Below are 27,536 nucleotides of genomic sequence, written 5' to 3'. Positions count from 1 at the left end.
TAACTCTGGAGCTGCTTTGCAGAAGCTACTTCAGGTCACTGACTGAAATAGACTTGTGCCACCCTAAATCACTGTCAGCCCCCTGCTGAAAGAAGATTAGAGATCTGTTCAGCAATGGATCCTTCAGTCACACACAGAACTTCATGGCTGGGAGGGGACTTCTTACCCCCTGACTTGTCCTCCCCACATCCAGTACTTGCAGCGTGTAGCAAAGCTGCACTGGTTTTTGCTTGGGGAGTGGAGGGGAAAAAACATCCACAACCACTAAACGTTTCACATTAACAAAATTAAACAGCTCAGCATATGAACGAAGAAGCAAAGTAACTTGCATGGCACGTGAATTACGTCTCCATTTGGCATCACAAACTAAGCTCTTCCAATCCTTTTCTAACATATATTATAGAATAAACTCTGCCTATGCCTCCCATCAGTTGACAAACTATGTTTACAGAAGCATATTAACAGTATTAAAGTCTGTTTTGAGTTCCTAAATATGGGGAGGGGAGAGGAAGCAACCTCCTTTTTTGTAATTTTTTTGTTTGCCTGACTGCCCTTCTCTGCAGAATTACATCCTAAAACATGAATGGGGGAATAAAGAGGTATAAATTTTAGTTCTCACGCACAGGAAAAGGAGAATGCCTACTGAAAGCATAAGCCAGACTTGAAAACAAACACTACTGATCATGAGGTTAAGGATGGGACTAGTCTATACTTTATGAAATTCAAAATCTCTTTGCAATCATAATAGGAATCAGACAGGATCAAGGGGGCATTTTCACACCATCTGCTTCTTGTAAGCATATGGCATTGGTGGAACTCAGCACTTCCTGTCTTATCTCTCTGGGTTTCTATGATGGTCAGACTATGGAACAAAATGATTTAAACAAGCAGCAGAAATAGAGTTTATTTCAAGAGAGTAGACAGGTTGGGAGTGGAAGAGAATGCAGGTGCTAAAACTAGAGAGTATGCAAGCTGCTACTAATGACAACAGCATCAATGTGCTAATATGCAATTCCTAATTTTAAAAGAATAGGTCTTGTTTGATATTCTCTCCATCGGGATTTTTAAAAGAGGGATAAATCTTAGACAAACTGTAGGCCATTAGCAATGATGTAATTAGTCCACCAGCACCCTCATCCAAAACAAAAACACGAACAAAATACACCGTTCTGTAACACTGATAGAAAAGAGGTGGGGGAGGTGGTGTGCATAAATTAAGGGAGACCATGAAACAATTTCAGTATTTACAGTGAAGCATTCTGGGCTGCTAAGTAGGAAAAAGATCTTTGGAATACATAAGATTTTATTAATCACAAAAATATGGATCAGTTCTATGTAGTCTCAAACTCTGCCCTAATATACTTCCCTCTCACCTAACAGTAAGCTGTCATTCCATGGCAAGTTGAATTAAGTCTGAAAGTTTGCTTGAGAACCAGATCCACAGGTTAGTGAGGTTTTCTAAAGCCACTCCCTGTCAGTTAGTGGGCAACCCACTGGAGACTGGCACAATCTCTAAGAAGGGCAAAGCTGAAAGGAGGATGTAACATATCCTACAGTCATGAGGGTTACTTGTTTTAGTAATGTATTAGTCCATAAATCTTTGAACAAATGCATGAGACCATTAGCTCAGACAGGAGGAGATAAAATTTTTCAATGTACTGTAAAATTACGTATTGATCGGGTTGTGCATTCCCTTTTCTGTGTAAACTCTAACTTCATAGTCTCATCGATGTTTGAAGAACCTGTTCAGTCTCTTGAGAAGGCTCACTGTCAATTCAACTTTTCAGTCTTTTTTCTAACTAAACTAAAAGACCAGCAAGATCTCTATTCCATTACCCTTTTCCCAAAGTCACTCAGTCTCCCTGGAGGATTACTGGGAAGTTGCTGAATTCTGGAACATTTTCCATTGTGATTTAGAGAATCTCAGGTGATCGGATACCGTACCCTGTTAGCTGTGCCAGAACCAAAGAGGGTAACACATTTCCCTAATTTTGTGTACACTGCTTGACTTAATGCTTTTCAGTTGGGGCATTTTATTTTGAAAATTAAGCGTGAAATAAGAAAAAGCTAACCCATCCACATCCCTATCAATATTAAACATCATTTACTGGATATTTTTCATATTATTCTCACATGAGCCTCAACTAATCAGTGTCTCCCCTACCCTCACCACCCAAGCATGTATGAAACTGACTAGAATAGCACAAGACTAGATCTAGATTAACACATTTTTGGGGGTGACACTATGTAAAAGAGAATGTTTTTACATGTAAATGCCATGTTAAAGTTAAGAGCAGGCGGGATAATATAAGGCAGCTTCCTTAAAGGAAACTAATAAACATGAAAACAAAACTGATACAGAAAAAGAAGAGTGATATACGTCAGCTCTGTTATGTCAATTTACTAATTTGAAAGTTAGGTAATTTAATTATAAAGCAGAAATGGATTACTGGTATTGTTATGCTGTAAAGTTCTGCAGCATTACAGACAACGTTGCCAACTGTTTAAAAAAAATTAATTCAGCAACTTTTCCAGATACTGTACAGCACCAGCTAACAAATGGCATGCATCTCAAACTATGGAAGTTTTTAATCCTGTATTAGCTTGGTGTCTGTAAAATTATTTCACAGACAATGCTGAATCACTATAAATACAACACACATTTTCAAATTCTTTTGATAAATATTCCAAAAAATAGTTGGCATGGGTGCAATCACAAAGATAGCATTACTGCTTCAGCTATTTCTAACTCAACCATTATTATCTCAAGCATTAAAAGTAAACAAAACGAGCACAACTAAAGCATCATGCATTTCTAATTTTCAACAGTGGACACAGTTGTCAGTGATGACTTAAATAATTAAACATTTTATTGTGGTATCACCTAGAGCCCTCATCCATGTAAGGGGCCCATTGTATAACTCTGTAACAAAAAAAAAAAAGGGGGGGGGGGAGAGACAGCCTCCGCCCCAAAGAGTTTATAATCTAAAAAGACCTTACAGCAGGAGGAGACAGACAGGGGAAATGACCCTCTTTAGAGAAGTGTGGAAGATGCTTTTCTTTTGGGTAGACCTGGGCAGAGCGCTAGCATCCAGTGCTCTTTTCCAGAGCATTTACCTATTGGATCATCGCTCTAGTTCAAAGCTCAGGCAAATCCATGAGCAATATTGTGAAACTCTCCCCTTTTTAAAACTGGTGATTGTAGCACAGCCTACAGTAGATGGAGAATAGTTTTATGATTAATTGGTTACACGAACCCATATTAAAAATTAAATCCATTTTCTCATCTCCTGTTTAAGATGAGCATAGTTACAAAGCAACAAACAGTATCAGTTAATCATCTGTGAAGTCCCGCCCTCATAAGAATTAGTGAGCTGGCAAGCATAATCAGCAGCAGTCTTACTTTTCTGATCTAAGAAAAAGAAGAAGAGAATGACAATGAAATTTGCCTCAGAGCAATGATGAAGGCAGTAGTCACTCAACCATCGTCTATTCAGCATCTCTGGGGCACACACAACACATGTTAAATAGAATACGGGAAGTGGGACTTCCCACAATGCTTATTAGCAAATTCAGTGACAAACGTCAGCTGAATGACAGATGAGACATACAAAATAAGCATGCAACTGAGGCAGGAATATTCCTATTTTTATTCCTGTGAAAGGAATTTTAGAAAATATGATCCATATTATTTCATAAGTTGTTTATGATTCATGCCAGAAACTAAAATCTATAGTTATGGTACATGCTCTTTGTAGTTCCTCCAGAAAAACACAATACAAACATTTAAGTTGATGCAAATTCATTCAGCCATACCCACAAGCCACTATATAGAGGTAATCCCTCCAAATACTGAGGCTTATAAATACTGTCCCCGATTTCCCTGTATTAAAAATTCTGTATGTACCTAATGCCAAAATGTTCTTTTATAAATATTTGTACTGTACTTTATCCAACACAACACTGGCCGCCCAAATATGACACCTGAATAATCAAGGTTTAGGATAATCATGAGACTCTTCAATGTCATTAATAGACTTCAGGGGTACCTGGTTCTGTTTTGAATAAACAAGATTATATTACACCTGTGAAACAAAGAACTGAAGAAAAGTTAAACCTACATACTGCATTTTTTTATTCATTTAATTAACAGGGCGGAAGCCTCACTAAAGGCCAGATTGTATAGTTCTTTTGCCTGCCTGAAGGGAACTGATAGGTTAGCCACCTCCACAGCATTGTGGCTTTTCTGCCCCAGTAAGGGCTGATCTGCTCTGAGAATCTGCACACGTGGAAGAGGTAGGCCTGGGAGGACCAGAGGTTAAATTAGGTTAGACATGAATTGTTTCTTCTGGAAACCTGGAGGCCAAGAATATGAACTATGCTAACTTTCCTGTTTAGCTTTATTTGTGTTAGGAACCCCTTCTGAAAAGGAGAGTTTGCAGGCTGCAGCAGATACACAAAACTCTAGCATTTCAATTCCACCCAAGCAGGTTGGGGGATCAGATGTCCCAATTTTATAGGGACAGTCCCAATATTCAGGGCTTTGTTTTATATAGATACCTATTACCCCCAACCCCTGTTCCTGATTTTTCACACTGGCTATCTGGTCACTCTACCCAAGCTATATGGCAACAACTCCAACATAACTCTTCCTTACCCAGCTATGGAAATCAGAGTTTGATATAATATTTTCACCCTTCTGGCCTCTTTCATCTAAGCATTGCTCTATGCCCTTACAAATCCCAGAAATCCACAGAACTTTGGAATAGGCTCTGTTTCTTCTACAGGGGAACAAACAGTCTTCTCCTTTCCCACTTCCTGTCAGAGTGGGGAATCTTTGCAAAGGGAACTTCAGTTTTCCGTTCCTTCAGCTACTTATAGGTTTTCATAAGGCAGGGTAAAGTCTGGCCGTTAGTTTCTGATATAAAGCATTAGCATTGCTTTTAGCTGATCATGCTGCATTGGTTCAATCTTTTCCAGAACATAAGGATTTTTTATTTATTTTATTTATTTATTTATTTTTGCAATGGCCTCAATGTTCAGTAGGAAGTGCCAACTTTTGAATACATAGAACAGGAAACTGAAATATGTTAAAAAAGAATACACAAAGCACTGTACCCAAAACTTTATTTCCCAGTTAAGTTGTTTGATTTTAAATCCAAATCAATCAATCATTCTCGTACTCAGACCTAAGAAACTGTTTATGAAAACATGTATATTATGCATTACACAGCACAAACCTGGCACAAACATAACTCTTCCTCACAGCTTTCTGAAATTCAGGGTTGGATAAATTTTTCTCCTCACCCCCAATCTCTCTACCCTCCTCTTCCACTCAAGACATCTGAATTAGTGTCAATTGTCCAAAAGATTTATAAACTACAATGCTTTTAGATTATTTATATTTATTTTAAATAATGGTAGGAGGGAAAAAAGCAGACTAAAGACAGTGGACTTCAAGAAGGCAGACTTCATCTTAGAATACTTAAGGAGCTGACTAAGGAGATATCTGAGCCATTAGCAATTATCTTTGAAAACTCAGAAGATGCAAGAGATTCAAGAGGACTGGAAAAGGGTAAATATAGTGCCATTCAATAAAAAAGGGAAATAGGGACAACCCAGGGAATTACAGGCCAGTCAGCTTAACTTCAGTACCCAGAAACATAGTGGAGCTAGTAATCAACCAATCAATTTGAAAACATCAAAAAGATAAGGTGATAAGTAGCAGTCAGCATAGATTTGTCAAGAACAAATCATGTCAAACCAACCTATAGATTTCTTTGACAGGTTAACAAGCCTCGTGGATGGGAGGCAGTGATAGGATGTGGTACATCTTGACTTTAGTAAGGCTTTTTATACTGTCTCGCATGACCTCAAACAAACTACGGAAATACAACCTAGATGGAGCTACTATACGGTGGGGCACAATAGTTGGAAACCCATTCCCAGAGAGTAGTTATCAGTGGTTTACAGTCAGGCTGGAAGTGGGGTCTTGCAGGGATTGGTCCTGGGGCCAGTTCTGTTCAATACCTTCATAAATGATTTAGATAATGGCATAGACAGTACACTTATAAACTTTATGGATGATACCAAGCTGGGAGGGGTTGCAATTGCTTTGGAGGATAGGATAAAAATTGAAAATGATCTGGCCAAACTGGAAAAATGGTCTGAAGTAAATAGGATGAAATTCAATAAGGACAAATGCAAAGTTCTCCACTTAGGAAGGAATAATCAATTACACAAACACAAAATGGAAAATGACTGCCTAGGAAGGAATACTGCAGAAAGGGATCTGGAGGTTACAGTTGATCACAAGCTAAATGTGTGTCACTGTAACACTGTTGCAAAAACAGAGAACATCATTATGGGATGAGTGCAGGTGCGTTGTAAGCAAGACACGAGAAGTAATTCCTCCGCTCTACTTCTTGCTGATTCGGCCTCATCTGGAGTACTGTGTCCACTTCTGGGCACCACATTTCAGGAAAGATGTGGACAAATTGGAGAAAGTCCAGAGGAGAGCAACAAAAACGATTAAAGATCTAGAAACATGACCTATGAGGGAAGATTGCAAAAATTGGGTTTGTTTAGTCTGGAGAAAAGAAGACTTATGCCCCCTCACCTCAGTTTTCAGGTACGTAAAAAGTTGTTACAAGGAGAAGGGTGAAAAATTGTTCTTGTTAATCTCTGAGGATAGGACAAGAAGCAATGGGCTTAAATTGACGCAAGAGAGGTTTAGGTTGGACATCAGGAAAAATTTTCTGTCAGGGTAGTTAAGCACTGGAATAAACTGCCTAGGGAGGTTATGGAACCCCCATCATTGGCGGTTTTTAAGAACAGGTTAGACAAACACCTGTAAGGAATTGTCTAGTTATTATGTAGTCCTGCCTTGAGTGCAGGGGACTGGACTAGATGACCTCTTGAAGACCCCTCTAGTCCTACACTTCTATGATTCAGCATACTCAGAGAATTGGTAGGCAAAACCCCATGGGAAGCAAGTGTAAGGGAAAAGCAGAGTTCAGGAGAGTTGGCAGTTTTCCTGAAGAGACAGTATTAAGGGCATAAGAGCAAACTGTTCCAATACATAGGAAAAATAAGAAGTATCATAAAGAGATCACCCTGACTTAACCAGGAGATCCTCAATAACCTGAAATTCAAAAATAAGTCATACAAATAGTTGAAACTAGGTCAAATTATGAAACATGAATGCATATATTAAAAAAAAAAAAAAACAAGCATGTAGGCACAAAATTAGAATGGCCAAGGCAAAAAAAAAAAAAAGATTAAACTAGCTAGGGACAAAAAGGGTAACAAGAAATGTTTTTTATAGATATGAGAGAAGCAAGAGGTAGACCAAGGATAGGGTAGGCACATTATACATGAGGATGGAGCGACAACAACAGAAAATGCAGCAATCGCAGAAGTGTAGATTGGGTAGGATTTGAAGCTAAAATAGGAAACAAACAAGGCAAGAATTACTTCGGCCATGTCTACACTACCACTTATGTCAACAAAATGTATGTCGTTCAGGGGTGTGAAAAAAAATCACCCCCAAGTGACCTAAATTATGACAGGTTAAACAGTAGTGTGCATAGTGCATGTCAGTGGCAGAGCTTTTCCTGCTGACATAGCTACCTCTACTCGCTGGGGGTGGCTTAATTCCGTAAGCAGGAGAGCTCTCTCCCATTGGCACAGAGCAGCTACATGAGAGATCTTACAGCAGCGCAGCTGCATTGGTACAGCTGTGCCACTGTAAGCTCTGTAGTGTACACACAGCCTTAGACACCTTAAATGTCTTCAAGTTGGCAGGGCCTGATGAAATACATTCTTAACTATTTAAGAAACTGGCTGAAGAGCTCTCTGAAGCATTAGCAACTATCTTTGAGAACTCATGGATGACAGGATAAGTAAAGGGCAAATATAGTACCTATCTATTAAAAAAAAAAAAGAGAGAGAGAGAATAAGGACAACCCAGGGAATTACAGACCAGTCAGCTTAACTTCAGTACCTGGAGAGATAATGGAGCACATAATGAAACAATCAATCTGTAAGCACCTATAAGAAAATAAATTGATAAGTAACAGTCAACGTGGATTTGTCAAGAACAAATCATGTCACACCAACCTAATATCCTTCTTTGACAGAATAACAAGCCTTGTGGATACCCTGGAAGCAGATGTCATGTATATCTTGATTTTAGTTAGGCTTTTGATACTGTCTCACATGACCTTCTCAAACAAACTGCAGAAATAGAGTCTAGATCATTAGTTCTCAAACTGGGGCAGACCTTCCAAGGGTGGCCCAAGTCACGTACTGTTTTGTTGTGTGTGGTTATATTTAAAAAAAAAAAAGGGGCTCTAGCTGTCAGCCCAAAAGGCTGGGGCTCATGCAGAAGGGCCATGCACACCGGGTAGGCAGCGGTAAAAGGGGACAGAGCCCCACTACCCGGGCTTGGGCTCTCCTCCCCTCCCCCCAATAGCTCACAGGGAGGTAGCCCGAGCTTGGGCTCTCCTTGACCACCCCCTGCTCCAATCCCTCACCAGGAGCAGCTCAGGCTTAGGCTCTTCTTCCTCTCTCTCTCACTGTCCCAATCCCCAGTGAGGACAGACACAAAGAAGGGTGGGGTGGGGGGAATCAAATAAGTTTGAGAACCACTTGTCTAGATGGACCTATGATAAGGTGAGTGCACCACTGGTTTGGAAACGTTCCCTCAGAGAGAGAGTAGTTATCGTGGTTCACAATTAAGCTAGAAGAGCATATCATCTGGGGTCTCACAGGGATCTGTCCTGAGTCTGGTTCTATTCAATAGCTTCATAAATGATTTGGATAATGACAGAGAGTAAGCTTAACACGTGTGGATGAAACCATGCTGGGAGGGGTTGTAAGCACTTTGGAGGACAGGATTAATTCAAAATAATCTTGACAAACTAGAGAAATGGTCTGAAATAAACAGGATGAAATTCAATAAGGACAAATACAAAGGACTATTCTTAGGAAGGAATAATCAATTGCACAAATACAAAATGGGAAATAACTGCCTAGGAAAAAGTACTGCCAAAAAGGATCTGGGACTTATAATAGATCACAAGCAAAATATGAGTCAACAATGTAATACTGTTGCAAAAAAAGCAAATATTCTGGAATGTACTAGCAGAAGTGTTGTAAGCAAGACACGAGAAGTAACTCTTCCATTCTGTTCAGGGCTGATATGGCCTCAACTGGAGTATTGCATCCTGGGCACCACACTTTGGGAAAGATACGGACAAATTGGAGAAAGTCTAGAGGAGAGTAACAAAAATGTTTTCTAGACTTTTAATCATGACCAATGAGGAAAGACTGAAAAAAAGAAAGGGGGGGGGGAGGGTGTTTAGTCTGGAGAAGAGGATCCTGAGGGGGGACACTGAATACTTAGTCCTACCTCAGTGTAGGGGACTGTTCTAGTTGACCTACTGAGTTCCGTTCCAGTCCTACATTTCTAAGATTCTATGAAAAAAAAAAAAAAAAAGGATTTATCAGCACTTATTTGAGATGACAGTCCTAGATCCCCATGGCTTAGGAGTAATGCACATATTTACTACTCAGCAGAAAGAGACCCATTTCAAATTCAGGACTTTATACCACATCACTAGGTATTCCCTATTTAGGCATACACACCCCAAAAAACACAGCTGCAACTACTTTACTCAAAACATCCTCCTAAATATTCAAATAAGCGCTTCTAACAAGTTCATATGTTATATTATACAGCTCCTCTCATTACAAAAGGATCCTAAACTGCTTTAAAAATTACATTTCTCAAAACATAGAATCACTTTCCCAATCACTCAAGTATGGCACTTTTAGCACACATCTAAAAGCAACAATGAATATTTTTTTAAAAACACACTGACAAATGCAATTGAAAAACACTGAGCTTTTTCCCAGAATGTTACAAATATAAAAGTCTTCAAGTTACAATCAGATTACTGTCTTGCGTTTCTTTTAATGAGCAGTTACAAAAAAAAAAATCCCAGTCTGATGAAATTCCTCTTCACCTCACCCAGAGTGAGAAGACAGCATTGCTAGGCGAATATGACAAATGCCATTTATTTCTGCAGCATCCAAGATTTAAAAAAAAATAAATAAAAAAAAATGAAAATTATTGAATCTTATGGTTTCTCAGAAAACTTTAAAAACCATGCCCTAAGCATGAACTAATCTTGCAGTGGCCAAGCAATGAGATTTGCTGCTTCTAAACAGGGGGACTTAGAAGAGGTGCTCATAGACTTTAAGACCAGAAGGGACCATCATCATCATCTGGTCTGACCTCTTTGTACACCACAGGCCACAGAACCTCATGCACTCCCTTCTGTAATAGGCCCATAACTTCTGGCCGAGTTACTGAAGTCCTCAAATCTTGATTTAAAGACTTCAAGTTACAGATAATGCACCATTTACTCTCGTTTAAATCAGCAAGTTATGTGGCTATCTTTCAGAGGAAGATGAAAAACCCTCAGGATCTCTGCTAATTTGAGCTGAAGGAAAATTCCTTCCCAACCCCCAAAATGGTGATCAGTGTAATCATGAGCATGTTGGCAAAATCCACTAGCCAGACACCTGGGAAAGAATTCTCGGTAGTAACTCAGAGCCCTCCCCATCTACTGCCTGATCTCTGGCCATTGGGTGTTATTGCTACTAGCAGTTGATGACACAAAGCTGGGGAAGCGATTGCAAACACTTTTCAGAATAGAGCAAAATTCAAAGGGATCTTGATAAATTGGAGAATTGGGTTATAGACAACTAAATTAAATTCAACAAGACAAATACAAGGTGCTACACTTATGGGAAAAAAAACAAATGCACAAATACAGAATGGGGCATAACTAGCTTGGGACTTGTGGATAACAACCTCAACATGAGTCAACAATGCAATGCTGTTGCAAAACAAAGCAAATGCAATTTTGGGTTGCATTAACAGAGGCATAGCATGCAAGTCACAGGAAGGGATAGTACTGCTCTACTTGGCACTGGATAGGTCTCAACTGGGGTACTGTGTCCAATTTTGATCACCGTTGTATAAAAAGGCTGTAGAGAAACTGGAAAGGATCCAGAGATGAACAACAAAGATGATCAAAGGGATGGAATGCAAGACATACGAGTAAAAGCTGAAGGAACTGGGTATGTTTAGTTTGGAAAAGAGGAGATTAAGGGGGAACATGATAGCAGTCTGCAAATATTTGAAAGGCTGCCATAAAAAAGATGGAGAAAAGTTGTTCTGTCTTGCCACATAAGGCTGGACAAGAGGCAGTGGATTCAAACTACAACAACATTAGATCTAGATTATAGCTCAAGAAAAACTTCCTAATTGTAAAAATAGTAGGACAACATAACAAACTGTCTAGGGAAGTCATTGAAGTGTCTTTATTAGAGGTTTACAAAAAAGGGTGGATGCCCATCTGTCTTGGATGGTTTAGACACAACAAATCCTTCATCTTGGCAGGGGGTTGGACTAGATGATCATTACAGTCCCTTCTAACCCCATTATTCTATGTTCTTGCACTGCAATGGCAGCTAGTGACAGCAGTAGCACCTCTTATGCCCTTGCCCCACACCACCTAACTGTACACCCTCCAAGCAGAGGCCAGCAGCAGCATGAAAATATATAGCTAGCCTCCGTCGCACGAAATAAAATGGGTGAAAAGATACTGTATACAACAGATACACATCTGAAGAAAAGAACCTTATCTGTTTAAAGGAGAAAACAGACACTTGCACCCCAAATGACCAGGTTTCTGGACTATGAACCTTCCAAACTCCGCTTACAGCCAGAAAAACTTAAAAGTTTTGTTCCATCTCATCATATTCTGTTTATTGTTCTTATCAGAATCTACTGAACTGTCTTGTTTTATACAGTAAGATGGACATGAACTCTACATGCTTAACACTTTTCGCAAAGGGCACAATTCTGCTCTCACTGAAGTCAAAGGCACGAAACCCCTAAATACAAACTGAAGCGGGTCCTAAATGTTTAAAATAATAAATTTGGAGATTTAAGAGCAAGGGTATTTGTATACTTACTGCTTTGTTTCAATTTTGGTTTTTGATTGACTAGCCATTTTAAATGTATTTTGTTTACTACTGCATATTTTAGCGGCTGTTGGTATGCAATTTTTTGTCTTTGACATGGCAAAAACCTTCAGTCAATACAATTTGATTTGAGAACAGGTACAGCATGAGCAGCAGCAGCACGAGATTCCTTAAGTTACCCTGCCACTGCGCCTCTCCCTGCGCTGCACGCATTCTATGGATGAGAGGATATTTCACACTCCCAAACCCATTCAATCCGTCACCTTTTTGCTGAGACAGACAATCGTGAAGGTGTAAATTTGATGGAGAATTATCCACCTAATGTCTTGAGGATAAATTGTCTTTGTAAATCACTGTAAAATAAGTTTGGTTTTTAAATTAAAAATTAGCAAGGAAGTCAGAAACAATTCAATCTGTGTAAATTAGAGCACTGTCGACAGTTTGGTGATCAAATCCAAACCTACTCAAGACACAGGTATTTGTTACAATTTGATGTGCACAAACCTTTTTCTGCGGTTGAGAATGGAATTAAAATAATTCCCAAAATGTTTTGTCAAGCCTTAGTTCTAATACTACTAAGCCCATAGTAGATACCCATCATGCCCATATGCCAGACCATCCAGAGGTTAAGACTGACCCTATTCACGATAATGAGCCTCCTTTCCCACTACTTCCCTCCACAGCAAGAGTTAAAAACTAACATCTGACCTACACTTATAAATCAGTATTGCTGTTGGGAGAGAGAGGAGGGCCTGGCATAGCAGCATGCATTTCTTTTGCCTCTCCCCAGTATTCAGAAACTTCCCTCTTCAGTGTTCCAAACAGAGTCACTGTTGCCTAGAGGGTCCAAGCCTGAAAAACTCCAGATCCCTCCCATGGAATGCTGCCTCTGGAAAACCAAAGAGTTCCACTTTAATTAGGGTAACCATACATCCTGTTTTGGCCAGGACACTCCCTTTAAGCCGTCCCAACTTTTTTTGATCAGTTGGTAAGAGCAAATGGGACAAATGCCCACTTTTGTCAAAAAAAGTGGGATACAATGTGGCAGAATGGGGGGGGGGGAGAGAGAGAGAGAGAGAGAGAGAGAGAGCGCAACAGAGATGCCAGCCTCATGCAGGAGGGAGACTGGGCTGGAGGCAGGGGGAAGGGGGCAAAGGGAGAAAGGGTTCCAGTGCTGAGGACAGCCTTGAGTGGGAGCCAGCAGGGTTTGAGCCACCACTGACAACCTTGAGTGGGGGGTCGTCAGGGTTCAAGTGACCAGTGACAGTGGGGGAAGAGGGGACGCATCTCAGCCGAGCACCTGGAGCCAGCCCCGTGGGGGAGGGGGTGCCTTGGGCCAGCCCCACACGGTGTCCCGTTTTCCCTTTGGGAAATACGGTCACTCTAATTTTAATGTTATTTTAAAACATGGGGTGGGATGGAGGCATTTGGTACACATAAGCAGAGATAGCTAAGCTGTCAGCTGCATTTAAGTTGCGGCTCTCCAGAGCTATGCAAGAAAGAAGATGTGGCTTAACTGAATCCTTAAGTTAAACAGAGAAGAACTGGCGGATTAGTAGACCCAAACAGCCAGCTGTTTGCCCAGTTGAATCAGTGAAAATAGATAGGTCTAGTATGAACAGCATGTGCCATCAAGGCCTAGGCTCCACTTCATTACAGTAACTTTTGCTATTTGTCAGAGTCTATGTGAATAGCTTAATATACACAATGCTATTTTAGATTTACATAGAAAAACATCCCAGAATATTTAACAAAATGTGGCCACCTTTAAGCAACCTAACTTATAGAACTAAAGTATATTTATGTGTAGGGCGGAGGGAATTTTGGTCAGACACTTCTATTCTCATTAAGAGTAACATGGCTATTTAATGTCTATGCACAGTACATGGAGTTGATTTGAGATTCCAAGGTATTATTTGAATTACCACCACCCAGTTATCTACCTCAGGAGGATAAAGAACCAAATCAGCCTCGTTGAGATTTGAATTCCCAAACTAAATATTTTCAACTGTCAACCCACAGACCAATATAGACCTAATGATTCAACTCAGATCTTCAGCTACATTCAAACACTGGCCCAATTAATATGAATGTGGAGCCCTAAAGGAAAGCAGTTATAACACAGACTACCACAACTCATCCAGGAGTGGACTATATGCTATACTGAAAAAGTGTAATAGTCTATTTTTAAATTTATTAAATTGATCAAGTCAATGGAAACCAGTTGTCACAAGATAAGTCTTCTCTGGCTACAGAAAGGCTAATTCCCTTACTGTGTTCCATTACAAGAATATTATTTCTGTTATATCAAGTGGTTGCTTTACAGTTAATCATTTTACCTGACTGATGTGAGTGCAAAGTGATAGTTGCTTCCTGAACCATTATTGACCTGATGTGTTCTGACCAGCTGGTTTTGAGAACAGGCCTACTGCAGTCAAAGTTTGTCCACAGAAAGTATTTCTTTAGAAGTGTAGAAGTTTCTAATAAGCTGGTTGATGTGTTTGTATTTGTTTTTCTGGAGGCAGAACTTTCTTGGTAGTGAGTTCATAATTCTGATATTTGCTTCTTGCAGAAATACCCTTTCAGAAATAGCTGCAAGATGCTCCTCTTTGTCCAGGTCTTCCCAGCTGACTACATCTTAGCATCCTGACTAGTAATGCTGCAGGCAGCAGGGGAATGTGGTGTTTGGTCTCTTTCTCATTAAGATTATTACTGTGTCTCAATATATGCTTTTTAAGGTGCCCAGATACAAGAGTCATGGGTGCCAAAATAAATGCTTGCAGCAACACAAACAATCTTTTATCAATGTTTAAGTTATCAATCTGACTTGATACAGATTCCATTTGATATTATGATTCAATGCCCTAAAATAACCTATTTTTAACTGTATTGCACAAGATAGGTGCTAGATTCAGTTTTAATTTTACATGTAGAAAAAGTATAGTGATGCAAGACGATGAGGACAAAAGAGAAAGGCCACATATATGCACAATACTTGTATGACAGGCTGCTCAAGATACTGCTCACCTTTGAGGGATATTTTTGGGATACCATCGAAGATGTAAAATCTAATTCACTCTAGACCAGGGCATAGAAAGAGAGAGAGAAGCAAATCACTTGCTACACTTTCCTATTTTGTCATTTTTGAGCTAAGTTACTGCGGCAGCAATAAACTAGTATATCAATCACTGATTCATCCATGGCCCCAATTCTGGTAGGTCAGAAAGCCTGACATACTACTGAAAGGTGTGTATTTGGAAGAACTTCTCAACATTGTTCACTAAGGGAAGACAATTGCACAGAAGCGTATTTTCTATTCTACATAAATCATTTAAAGCTCCCATTTCCAATGCAATGCCAAAAAGCAACAGGGCTTTTAGAATACTAGTAATGATACATTTCAGTGAAGTCTGAAACATTTAAAACCTGGCAATAGTCTAGTTTAAGGAATATCCTCCTACAACAAGATTCCCATTTGGGAACGATTAACGTTTTCTATTTATTCCTTTGGGAAAAAAATGTTTTACCAAATTATAAACTTAGCTTTTTTTGCTGGATTCTTTTGCATCCAGATTAGATGTTATAATTTAAAGATATATTGCAGGCAGGCTTATTAAGTGTGTTTTGCAACAAAGAGTCTGCCTTAAATAATTATTAAGCCTTACTTATTCCGCACAGTACATACAAAGGAAAATATGATCACTGCGCCAAGAAATTCATAATTTAGGGGACAAATTTTCCTCACTTCATTCATGTAATTAAATTCCTCTGGCCTAAATGAGGCTAGTCACAAAAAGTGAGCAAGTATGGCCACACACCAGTCATAGACAATACACAGTCTAAGCATACAGGACATTAGAGGAGTATCCAGGCTCCAACTGAGGCAGACATTATATATTTTAATAAAACAGAGTTAACCTACTTTAGGGGGATTAATGCTGAAGACTTCACAGAAAACTATTTTAGAAGGAATCTGATGGAAGAAAAGGAGGCCACTTGGCATGGAGAGAGGCAGTTCCTAGTGTAGGAAGCCACATGGTAGGAGGGATGAAATCTGATTTGAACAACATTAGATTCTGTTTAATCCCTTGGAATGAAAATATTTAAAATTTAAAATATTTAAGAGATTAGTCTTTTTTTTTATTACATTCGAGGTCTTTTATCTCTGAGAGGAGGCTTTTAGCGAAGGCCACATTCTGGTTGGGTCATTCAAACCACTATTTGTAATGCAGTAAAATGTGCTCATAGATCTGTGTTGAAGGAAACAGAGTCCTCTTAGAAAGCATTATATAAGTATACTGGAAAGGAGGTCACCATCATTGCACACCAGAATCTCCAAGGAAAAGGCTGCTAGTGCCTCCCCGCCCCTTTGGAAGTTCTTGAGGAAGACTATTCCTGGGCCAGGCCTTCAGTATTGTCTGTCCTTCATTTTCTTAAGCAAAAAAATCAAGTCAGTTATAGATTAAGGGATTTTTTTGTATCTGAACAAAAAGCAACATGTCCTTTCCACCCCGATCTTTCCCTGACTCACCAAAAGGAAAAAAAAAAAAGCACACAATCCATCCAACTCTGTGTAGGATTTTCAAAACTGTGTGTATTGACCTAGCTCTGCTCCCACTGAAGTTAATGAGACTGAGCAGAGTTAGGCCAATGTTAAGCAACTTTGAAAATCCTATCCTCTTATTTTTTAAGTGCAGGGCCTACACATAAGTAAAAGCTGCGCACATAGATCCTGGTGTAATACATCTAGCTTGTACATTTTTGTTTAAAAAGGAGGGTGAGGGCTTATTCTTTTAAAAATTATTTGTAACAAAACACTGGAGAGAAGTAATTTTCAGACCAAACCTATTGGTGTATCAGTCACAAACTTGTTCATTTTTAAAATGGCCCATGAAATTAGAGGTCTAGCACAATGTAAAAATGGATAAATATTGCAGAAAAATATTTTGACAGAATTGCTAACCCTCCAGAACCTAATAGAGTGTAGCATATTTCTGAGTAGTAGAAAATAAGTTTCACACAAAAAAGTCTTCTAATTATGCAGACACTCCATTAGGTTTCAAAGATTTAGTAAATACTACATAAATATTTTATCTCAAATGGTTGCCCATTTGCAGTGTTAGGCGACTAAATTAACAGGCCTTTTAAAAGATTAATCTTGTACAAAATGCATTCATGAAGCAAACACCTCTCACGTATTTTCAGTTCTGTTGTATTTTTCCTCAAATAGTTTGCCTGAATTATTCCTACAAGGGTGCAAGTCCCAAATATTGCATAGCACGGCAAAATATGCCAAAGCTATAAGGAGCCAGTAATTTACACTGGGGATTTAACTTCCTGCATGAGCTAGCCCCCAGAGTTGAAGTATAGCCCAGACTGACCACTCCTATGGAAATTTCCACAAAAGGGAGTTCTGTCAGAAAGAAAACTGAAAAGGAATCCTCCGAGTCCTGGTCTACACACAATTTAACAGTATAAACTATTCTGCTTAGAGGTGTGATTTTTTTCTGAAATACAGTTGTACCGGTACAACCCCTAGCACAGATGCAGGGGTTGTACCAGTATAAAAGGTGCTGTATATTGGTATAGCTCCGGGATAGGCAACCTATGGCACGTGTGCCGCTTTCAGCACGCAAGCTGATTTTCAGTAGCACTCACACTGCCCGGGTCCTAGCCACTGGTCCGGGGAGCTCTGCATTTTAATTGCATTTTAAATGAAGCTTCTTAAACATTTTAAAAACCTTATTTACTTTATATACAACAATAGTTTAGTTATATATTATAGACTTATAGAAAGAGACCGTCTAAAAATGTTAAAATGTATTACTGGCATGCAAAACCTTAAATTAGAGTAAATAAATGAAGACTCAGCACACCACTCCTGAAAGGCTGACGACCCCTGGTATAGTTTATTCCATACAGGAAAGGGGAATCAACTATACTGGTATAACTGCAGCCGCACTGGGGTAGAACAGGTTGTACCAGTTTCATTATCCCAGTATAGTTAAAGTGGCAAACTGTCATGTATAGACAAACCTTAAGTGTGTTTTCCTGGGATAGTATGAGGTGGAGATGGGACACTCCATTCCAGCTCTGCTATTAGGACTCCCAAATTCCACATTTAAGAAAGTTTAAAGGATTTCCATGTGCAGAGAGTTCATTTGAGTTCATCCTGTATTAATTTTGCCCAGGATTCCCGATGGTGCTTTGAAGAGCGTGTAGGGGTGAGGATGTACTTACCTACACATCACCCACTGACACCTGACATAGTATGGATGGGGAAGATCTGGGAGGACAGCCTTTCTCCCTCTGCTGGTCAGATTTGGGAAATGATTTGACAACTGAGAGCTTATACACTAAGTATCCATTAAATTGTATCATCTAACTCCTCAACTATTCCATTTACAGATTTATGTAATCTTGTCTGCCTTGACTATCAGTTTTGACTTGATTTCAGGTGATCTACCACAACAGTAACAAGATTACTAGTTGGCAGAGCATGAAAAATTTACTTGCCGGTGTAGAGTGGGAAGTTATTCCTAGATAACATGAGGCCCAAGCCATCGAGTTGTATAGAATTTAAATTTCCATTAAAAAAGCTTCAAACTCTTATGATTGTGAAGATAGCCTTTCCTTTTGAAACAAACCAAAGCAGTACAGTCTTCCTGAATTTACAGATCGGCAGCTCTAATGTTTCCACTATTGTTCATGGCTTTGTCAAACAGCAGCAAAAATGAAAACCAAGCTTCTCAGTTTCACTGCTACTACTCAACCCTGTGCATAGCAGCAAAACGATCAGGAATCACATTTAATGTCTCCCTGCTGCTTGGGCACAAAATGTAGGCACTGGAGAAATTGAAAGGGGGTGAAAAACCTAAACTGGAGGGTGGAAGAAAGGGTAGAGGGTCTACACAGCAATTAAAAACCCACGGCTGCCCTGTGCCAGCTGACTCAGGCTCACAGAGCTTGGGCTAAGTGCTGTTTAACTACAGTGTAGATGTTTGGGCTCAGGCTGCAGCCCAAGCTCTGGGACCCTTGCAGGGGGAAATGCTCCTTATTTACAGTATCTAGAAGGGATGAAGCATCAAGTTTATAAGACATCTTACTAGTCAGAGGCAAATTAAAAAAAAGAAATAGAAATGGCTCCACAAGCAGTTTTCTGGAAAAGAGCCCTGTACCTTTCCCTTCATAGCAAAGGGTGTCAGGAAGGCTAGGCTTTTCTCCAAGATATTGGGAGTGGAGTCCCTTCACCCTTGTCTATAACCAACTAGCCAGAAGCAGATGTTAGTCACTAGAACATGGCTGATGAATCTGCTACTTGGCAGTGATTCTACTCCACTTCTGATTATTAGACTGGAAACAGAAATCTTATTCTCAGACCGATCCTTTTTTCATAGTCTTGGCCTGGTGAAAGTAGTTGCTACTCAATTGATTTAACTGAAGTTGTGATACAATTTAGTTTGGCCTATTGTTTTCACACTCCTATTATCATTACTACTACAGATATGCTGCTTGTTTTTCCTTTTATCTAGAATAACACACCATACCTTATGTCTGCTCATATGTCAGATCTGATGTTGACATCTGTATTCATCATAACATCCCACCCACTATACACACAAACCCCTTTTGGACAATTTAACCTGCACAATGTCTAATTGCCACTACAGGGCATTAAGTGTATCCAATTACATAAGAGTATACTATTCTAAATCCAATTTTCTCTAGAATGCCCAAGTAATTTGTTACTGAAAAGTAAAACTGAATAGTTAATTTTTGGCACCCTCTACTGGAAATTCTGAGAACATACTTGTACAGTACTATTAACTTTTAAATACAACGGCTAAATATTAGAAATTACTTCAATCCAGTCCCTAAAATATGTATGCTTATTTTTATGAGTGCAGTTTCAAACATCAAGTTTTTCTGCATGCAAATAGCATTCGTGCACAGCCATTGTCATTTAATTTCCCAGCTGAAGCACAAAAATCAAGTTGGCACAAACCAATCCAAGATTTGGGACACCCAAAAAATGCAGGCACCTACAATTTAGACATGCAAATTTGGAGACAGTGTTTGTAAAACTGGTGCCTGAAGGATAATGGATCTTCTGTGGGAAGAAACAGGTAACCATTTTGTTAAGAACATAAGAACAGCCATATTGGATCAGACCAATGGCCCATCAAGCCCAGTATCCTGTCATCTGACACTGGCCTATGCCTGATGATTCAGAGGGAATGGACAGAACAAGGCAATTCCTGAGCAATCCATTCCCTGCTATCCAGTCCCAGCATCTGCCAGTCAGAGGCTTAGGGACACCCAGAGCATAAATTTCTGACCATCTTGGCTAATAGCCATTGATGGACCTATCCTCCAGAAATTTACCGTATGTACTTGTTCATAAGCCGAATATTTTTCGTAAAAAAGTGATACAGCAAGAAGCGGCTTATAAAACGGGTCTACACCAAAATCTGATGATGATTTTAAATTCTACGGAATCTTGAATTGAATATATAATACACTGTCATTTTGTTTAACTGGAGCGTCTGCAGGCATGGAGCCTCTCAGCTCCCTATGGCCGCAGTTGGACATTCCCAGTTAATGGGAACTGCGGGAAGGTCTGATACTGGAAGAGCCTGTTTTGGCAGAGCACTCTGACTTTAAGGCAAAAACCCATGCCACTTAAACTGCACAAGACATTGTATAACTTTCTTATGAATTAACAATTTTATTTTCTAAATCAGATCTCATGTGATGATTTAAGAACAACAAGACGCCCTGTCGACTATTCTATTCACTGACCACACTGCTTACCTATTTGTAAGTTTGGGGAAGAATGAGAATTTGAAATATTCTTGTTTGTGAAGCTCTCTTTTAGGGAGAAGAGGTAAACAAAAACAAAAAACCTCATGTCCCACCCAAATCAGTTCTCCAAACCTTAGCTGTACAGTTAAGCTTTGGTATTTTTAAGCAGAAACATTTTCTCACCTTAAGAAGTTCACCTTCCTTCTCTTCAAGGGGTGGATAATTACTGCTTGCACAGGAATCAGAGTCTGATATGTCCAATGCACTGTCATCTTTTCCTGATCCACTGCATTCATCACCACTATTCCCAGGATCACTGTCTTTCTCCCAGTCAATGAACTGTAGTTCACCTTAATGAAGTATTTGTTAAAATTAAAGACATTTTTCCTAATGAGTCTGTGTGCTATCTATAACTATAAATTCAACAGTGATAGTAAACATGCTGTTAAATTATCTCTAATTCAAAAATGTAAGTGATGTTATTTTGTGTACATTCAACCAATATTTTTCTTACTCTTTCCATAACACACAAAACAACTTTGATAGCATCTTCCATAAAAAGCTGAATTCTAATATACTTTGCAGAACTAAATAGTACAGTTATAAAATTAAATAGCAGGTAAATGCTAACTTTTGTGGAGGCAAATCTCAACATGACAGACTATTTCCATATACAATCTGATTGGTTTGCAATCTGATAGTATCCTCCTTAAGAAGGTAGCAGGTTTTTAATTATTAGGATTTATCTAGTTACATTTTCCAAAAGCCCTAGCTCAAGTTTGGCTGAATAAATCAAACAGAGGGTAAGAGAAGTAAAGGATAAGAGAGAAAAATTAAGTCTTCATCAGAGATTTGAAACAAAAATAGACAGTTGACGAACCAAAGACACATGAAGGTTGTTCCAAAAGAAAAAAGGTGCAGACAACAGCAACAAGATGATGGGTACATCTACACTGCCGCTGGCACTGTGCTTCTAGAACAGGTAGAGAGACACGCTAGCTCTCCTTGAGTTAGCACACTAAAAATAGAAGTATAGTTTGCAGTAGCACAAGCGGCAGCTCAGGGGATGTGCTCAGGGTATCTGAGTCAGTTTGTGCTCAGGGGGATAGCCCAAGCCACCGCATATGCTATCCCCAGCTACAATAATATTTTTAAGCCCTGTCTGACCTACTGGACTAACATCTGTCTGTCTACAGCTGGGAACATGCTTCCCAGCTCAGTTAGTGTAGACAGAACAAACAGGTTAATACCAGGTCCAATCAAACCTCCAACTCACCCCTTCTTTCTTCCAATTTCCCCTGAAAATAGGCCTCTTCTCTCCACTTATAGAACCCAGCTCTGTCTGAAAGAAACCCAGTCCCTATCCTTCAGCTGTACATTGGATATTTAGGCCCTTATCCTCCAAAAAAGATTATCTTTAAAAACACATGGAATCTAGTTTACTTTAAATGGGACTGCATCAGACACAAGGGTCTAGTCATGCTGATCCCATTTCAAGATCTTTTGAAGTCAGAGGGGCTCTGTGTTGGTACAACAGTCTTCCTCCTCCCTGTGCAGTAAATTGCAGGATCAGGATCTAATAGCATGCCTACATTATGAATGCTAGAGCAGCACAGCTGCAGTTATGCCACTATACTATAGACACTTGCTACAGCAGTGGAAGGAGTTTTTCTGTCACTGATTAATCCATCCCTCTGAGAGGCAGTAGCTAGGTCAATGGAAGAATTCTTCTGTTCAAGCAGTGGTCTACACCGGGGACTAGTTGGGCTTAACTACGATGCTCAGGGTGTGTGAATATCTCATACCTGTGAGGGACATAGCTTAATCGACCTATGTTTTAGGTGTAGACCAGGCCTGAGATTGTAAACTCCGGAGGGGAAATATCTTGTCTTGCTTGCAAAGCAAGTAAACACACTTTTTGCTCCATTCTGTCTACACTTGCTTGAATGGAGAGAGAGAGAGAGTAGAGACACCATTGGGAGGGAGGGAATCTCCTGACCTGATTTGAAAGTGGATCAAGGGGAGTGCTTCATCGGGAGCAGCTTCAGTTTAGTCTCTTGATTCTTCTGAGCTCCAGATTTTAAGAGCCACACAAAAAAAAGTTATACATTTGGGAGATACGGGACTCTCCCAAGCAATGGCTATACTTAGAGTGCCACTGATTGGGACAGTCTCCTGACAGGAGAGGCAGCATTTGAAAGCTGGCAAGCCCAGCCAGGCCAAATAAACTCCCCAGGAAAAATGGGGGAAAAAAACTGGGGAAAGAGGAAAAACTGAAACCTCTTACAACTAATTCTATACTAACAATAACTAACTCTAAACCAACAAACAAAACTACAAAACACACTGAGGCACACACCAGGCGGACAAGTTAACATTCCATCTCAGAATGAGGTGATAGAGAAGGAACTGATGGCAGTTCACATGTGCAACCCTACATACCCTTGGAACGCGGGACCAGATTGTACAGAGCATATGTGCAGGCCCAACAGACACTGCTAAAGGAAAAATCTCTAATCAAGGGCTCGAGAGGTGCTTGCGCATCTGAAACCAAGCACCCATAGGGAAGAAATCAAGCCCTAGGTAAAAGCAAGCAGTAGCACCACTGGCTGCATGGGGACTGAAGGCCTAGGGGTTCACAACTCCACAAACAGAATGGACAAAGGAGTTAGTATACCATCCTATAAAGAGTAGGTCATCCTATTTCGATATATTAGGAATAGTTGTCCAATACAAATTAAAAACTATTATCCCTTGCCATTCCACCCATCACACTTTAGTGTATAGTCCACTTTTGCTAATGCTGTTTATAGCCCATTCTGGCTCCCACAGAAGTTAGAGGGAGTTTTTTCACCAACTTCAATTAGAGCAGGATCAGAGCTGTAACATTTTGCAATAACTTCAGATGATTTTCCCATAAAATATTTAAAATTCAGCAAACAGGATTTCTTTCCAAAAAGCACTTGCAAAACATTTTAACTCACCTTCGCTACTCCTGTCCTCGGACAATAAGTTATGCTTGCTGTAAGATTTCTGTGCTTTGGAACCATGACTCTTTTGGTTATACAACCTTGAAATCAATATTTTATTCTCATCATCTGAGAAGTCGCTGCCACTGGAGCTCCATATTATGTCTGCAAACTCTTCTGGGTTCACAGCAGCAGAAACTCCTATCAGAGAGCATGAGACAGTGTTAGTATGTAACACTATCAAATCAATATGAGTTTCTAAACTAGTGAATTTAAAATTAAACTTGCCTTCTTTTTGATCTGAAATAAATCATAAGTCCTGTCCCTCCCCTCCCCCCCAATATCAGGTGCAACTATTTGAGTATCCACACTTAATACTAAAATATTACAGCATTTACCACTTACACTTTTAAAATATAAAGCATTATCCATCTTCATTACAACTCTTTGAGGCCAATAGTAATATCTCCATTTACAGAAAAAGAATGGGGGGCAGAGGGGTCACTTGACTTGGCCAAGGCCACAGAGCAAGTCAGTAGAAGAGCCAGGACTAGAAATCTCGACACAGTCCCCAGTTCATTCCTCTAGATCACTGTCACCCTCAGACTCCACCTCTCCAGAGACACTTTAAATATTTAAAACCTGAAAGTAAAATCAGTTCCTGGATTTATTTATTTTTAGGTATGTCTAGTAATTTACACACAAAAACTAACAAATGTGCCACCATTATCATAACAACAAAAGTTAAGATGCAGAATTGTAGAGCCTCTCTGTCATAGCAAAATTAGAAAAGGCAATTAAGCTGTTCAAGAGTAATTAAAAACTGTTCATTCACAGATAACTGGTGAAACCAACATGTTTTTAGAGATAAAGTAAAGACAACAGATAAGTATTCCAAAATACCTTTTACCCATTATTATTAATGCATATAAAGGAGGAGGATTACAGGTTAATAGCACAATGAATTTCAGTTTACAGAGCAGGCAGGCACAAGCAAATGAGATCTCTTATTTCCTTCCACTTTGAAGTTTGACTTTTCATTCTGAAAAATCCAGCTGTTTGGTACCAGTACTGGAGAGAAAAAACAAAATCAGCTTCCCCCACTCCCAACACAGATTTCATTCAAAAATCTGGAAAAGCATAATTTTGAACTCCAAGGACAGCATGGAGAAGCGATGCCCATTATCTTATTTATTTTTAACTCATGGAACCCAAGAGAGGCAGCAGAGCCTCCGGGGAAAATGGAGAGACAAGGACTGGAGGCAGGGGGTAGAAGTGACACACCTGAAAAGAGCCTGAAAAACCTGTGGTGGGTTTCAAACTCCTTTGAGGAAAAGTGGAAAGAGTCTGCAGCAGTAGTTTCCCTACCTTGCACCTCTAAGGAAGAGAGGACTTTGACTGGCAATGGAGGCTAGGAGGTAGAGAAGCTAGGAAGACCAATATGAGTGATTTTGACTGAAGTGTTTAAAACAGTATTTAAGAGCAGACTCTGACATACTAACAAGTGGCAGAGGCCTGTCAGATCTCACAAGCGAGACTACCAAGAAACACCTTCCGGGGTGCTCCAGGAAGAGATGTTAGCGATTCCACTGGTGATACTCTACCCAAAGTAAGTTCCCAGAAAGGTGATCAGCAGTACAATGCTGCTGCAGTGTTACCTTCTGAGCACTGAAGCCACAATCACTATCCCAGCGCACTTTGTACATGAATGGAGTGCAATCATTGGCCAACTGATCAAACTGATCTCATGGAATTAAAATTTAAGTTCTCCCTGAAGTTTCACCTAGATATAGCATTATTCTTCACTTTTTAATTCTAAGAGTTCATAGTAACACTAATATGTTTTACCAGAGGTAGCTGCATTTCATCAATAGCTGATTACATTCCCAAGCCTACAAAGCATCTGGGACTTTTTTGGAATAAGGTGTTTTGCCATATTTACATATTATATATATATACATATATACACACAGATGCAAATTAGAACTTATTTTACATTGTATCTAAGCTGTTTTTGAACAGTAAAAGTCAAATTACCCCTTCAAAATTTACTGTTATGGCTGCATCCATTTTTGCAATTCCTATCACGATAGTAGTTGCTCCATGCTGCTATCCTGGGTGTCCTCACACAAAGGGAAAAGGCTATGAAAGCAGCAGTGCTGCTGCCATCAATCCAGCTGATAGGCTCCATTTTCTTTTCCCCCTAGCTCCACCTTTCGTCTCCTTATTTATCTCTCTCCAAGTGGAGTTCACAACTGCCTCACCTTCCATCTATACACTTTAAAAGGTGTTTTTGTTTTTTTTTTTAAACTGTGTGGGGGAAAAAACTTTAAAATACTGTCCCTGGCAGGATAGGACGGTACAACAAATTCAGCATTAGTAGAGCTCCTTCTGCACATGCAGAAGCAGTGGCAACCTCCCTTCTCCAGATAGAGATCCTGAGATCAGGGAAGATGGAGACCAGGAATGCAGGTGCAAGTCAGATAGGATCAGTTCTATTTCTTCCAGAGACCACCCTCTGTATGCACAGACTATGCCAGCAGCTGGAAGCAGCTGATGTCACAGGTAAGAACTGAGAAAATGTGACTATCAGTTTGCACTGTCCACATGCTTTTACAATGTTAATGTGAAATAGTGATAGTACCTAGTGTTCCTTCAGCAGAGGTAAGCAGTGGCTCAAGATGCTTATCACCTCTAGACTTCTTTTCAGGAGATTCTGATGTCTACATAACAAAAAATATAACAAATAAATATATATATATATACACACACACACACACACACACACACACCCCAAATGATTAAAGGAACAGGGTAATAGTCACTGTAGCAATGCTGTACCTATAGCTTAGAACTATTCCATTATTTATTCACATTAACGTGGCAGTTTACTTTCAAGTCAGTGAGCTTTATTTTCTATTAAAATCATTATATATATATTAAGCAGTCTTACTGATTCCCTCATACTCTTCCTAAGGAACAACAACTTCAGAACTGCATAATCTCTGCTCTAGGTCAGGAAAATGTCCCCTCTCCCTGCCCAAAGCACTGACATAACATTTTGCCAGGGGGAGAGGTAGGCAACAATTGTACCCTAATTCCAAAGTGGGAGAGCAGGCTGAAGGATGGAAAATATGATCCTTAACATATTCAAAGGGGCAGGGAAAGAAGCATGCAGCTGTACTGACTCTGCTCTTATAAAATCTCACAAACCAAGCACCAATGGGCCTGGCCAGTACTTGGATAGGAGATTCCAGGGAAAAAAACAAGTGCACGAAGATGCGGAGTTGGCTATTCAGTAGATAGCATTCCTTCAATCTCAGCCAGAATTGAACAAACATCCTGGTGAGGTATCAGAGGTAAAGGTACAGCAAATGCCATTTTGAATGAGACATAAAACTGAAATATCAACTGAAATCCACCGTGAACTGCTGTTGAGTGTGGCTGTGAACTTTTAAACAGCTGCTGTATTGCATCCCAGGAACGGATGGAATTATTTTTTGATACTATAAATATAGTTTGGAGATGCTTGAGCTTTTTCCAGATGATAGGTACTGACCAGGATAAGTGTAAGATACCATCATGTGCAGAGAGAATTACACTTTGGAATGAAAACTAATTCTTGTGCAGTCTTGTTTTCCAGTTCTGCTTAACTTGTCAATTCAATAATATGCTGTTGACACAACTTTTGTGTGGTGT

General features: G+C 39.6%; 1 protein-coding gene across 1 annotated transcript in view; it reads right to left on the bottom strand.

Moving 5' to 3' along the window:
- The window catches only part of SPIDR (scaffold protein involved in DNA repair), a 330,382-nt gene that overhangs the window by 282,557 nt on the left and 20,289 nt on the right, over positions 1 to 27,536 (bottom strand). Inside the window, exons 3-5 of the mRNA XM_030553056.1 lie at positions 26,482 to 26,560; positions 23,853 to 24,038; positions 21,052 to 21,218 (exon numbers count right to left, since the gene is read on the bottom strand). Of these exons, the coding sequence (XP_030408916.1) occupies positions 21,052 to 21,218; positions 23,853 to 24,038; positions 26,482 to 26,560 (432 nt within the window). The remainder of the gene's footprint in view (positions 1 to 21,051; positions 21,219 to 23,852; positions 24,039 to 26,481; positions 26,561 to 27,536) is intronic.

Source organism: Gopherus evgoodei, chromosome 2 (genome assembly GCF_007399415.2).
Source record: "Gopherus evgoodei ecotype Sinaloan lineage chromosome 2, rGopEvg1_v1.p, whole genome shotgun sequence".
NCBI classification, from domain to species: Eukaryota; Metazoa; Chordata; order Testudines; family Testudinidae; genus Gopherus; species Gopherus evgoodei.
This window is presented reverse-complemented; position numbering and strand designations above follow the sequence as displayed.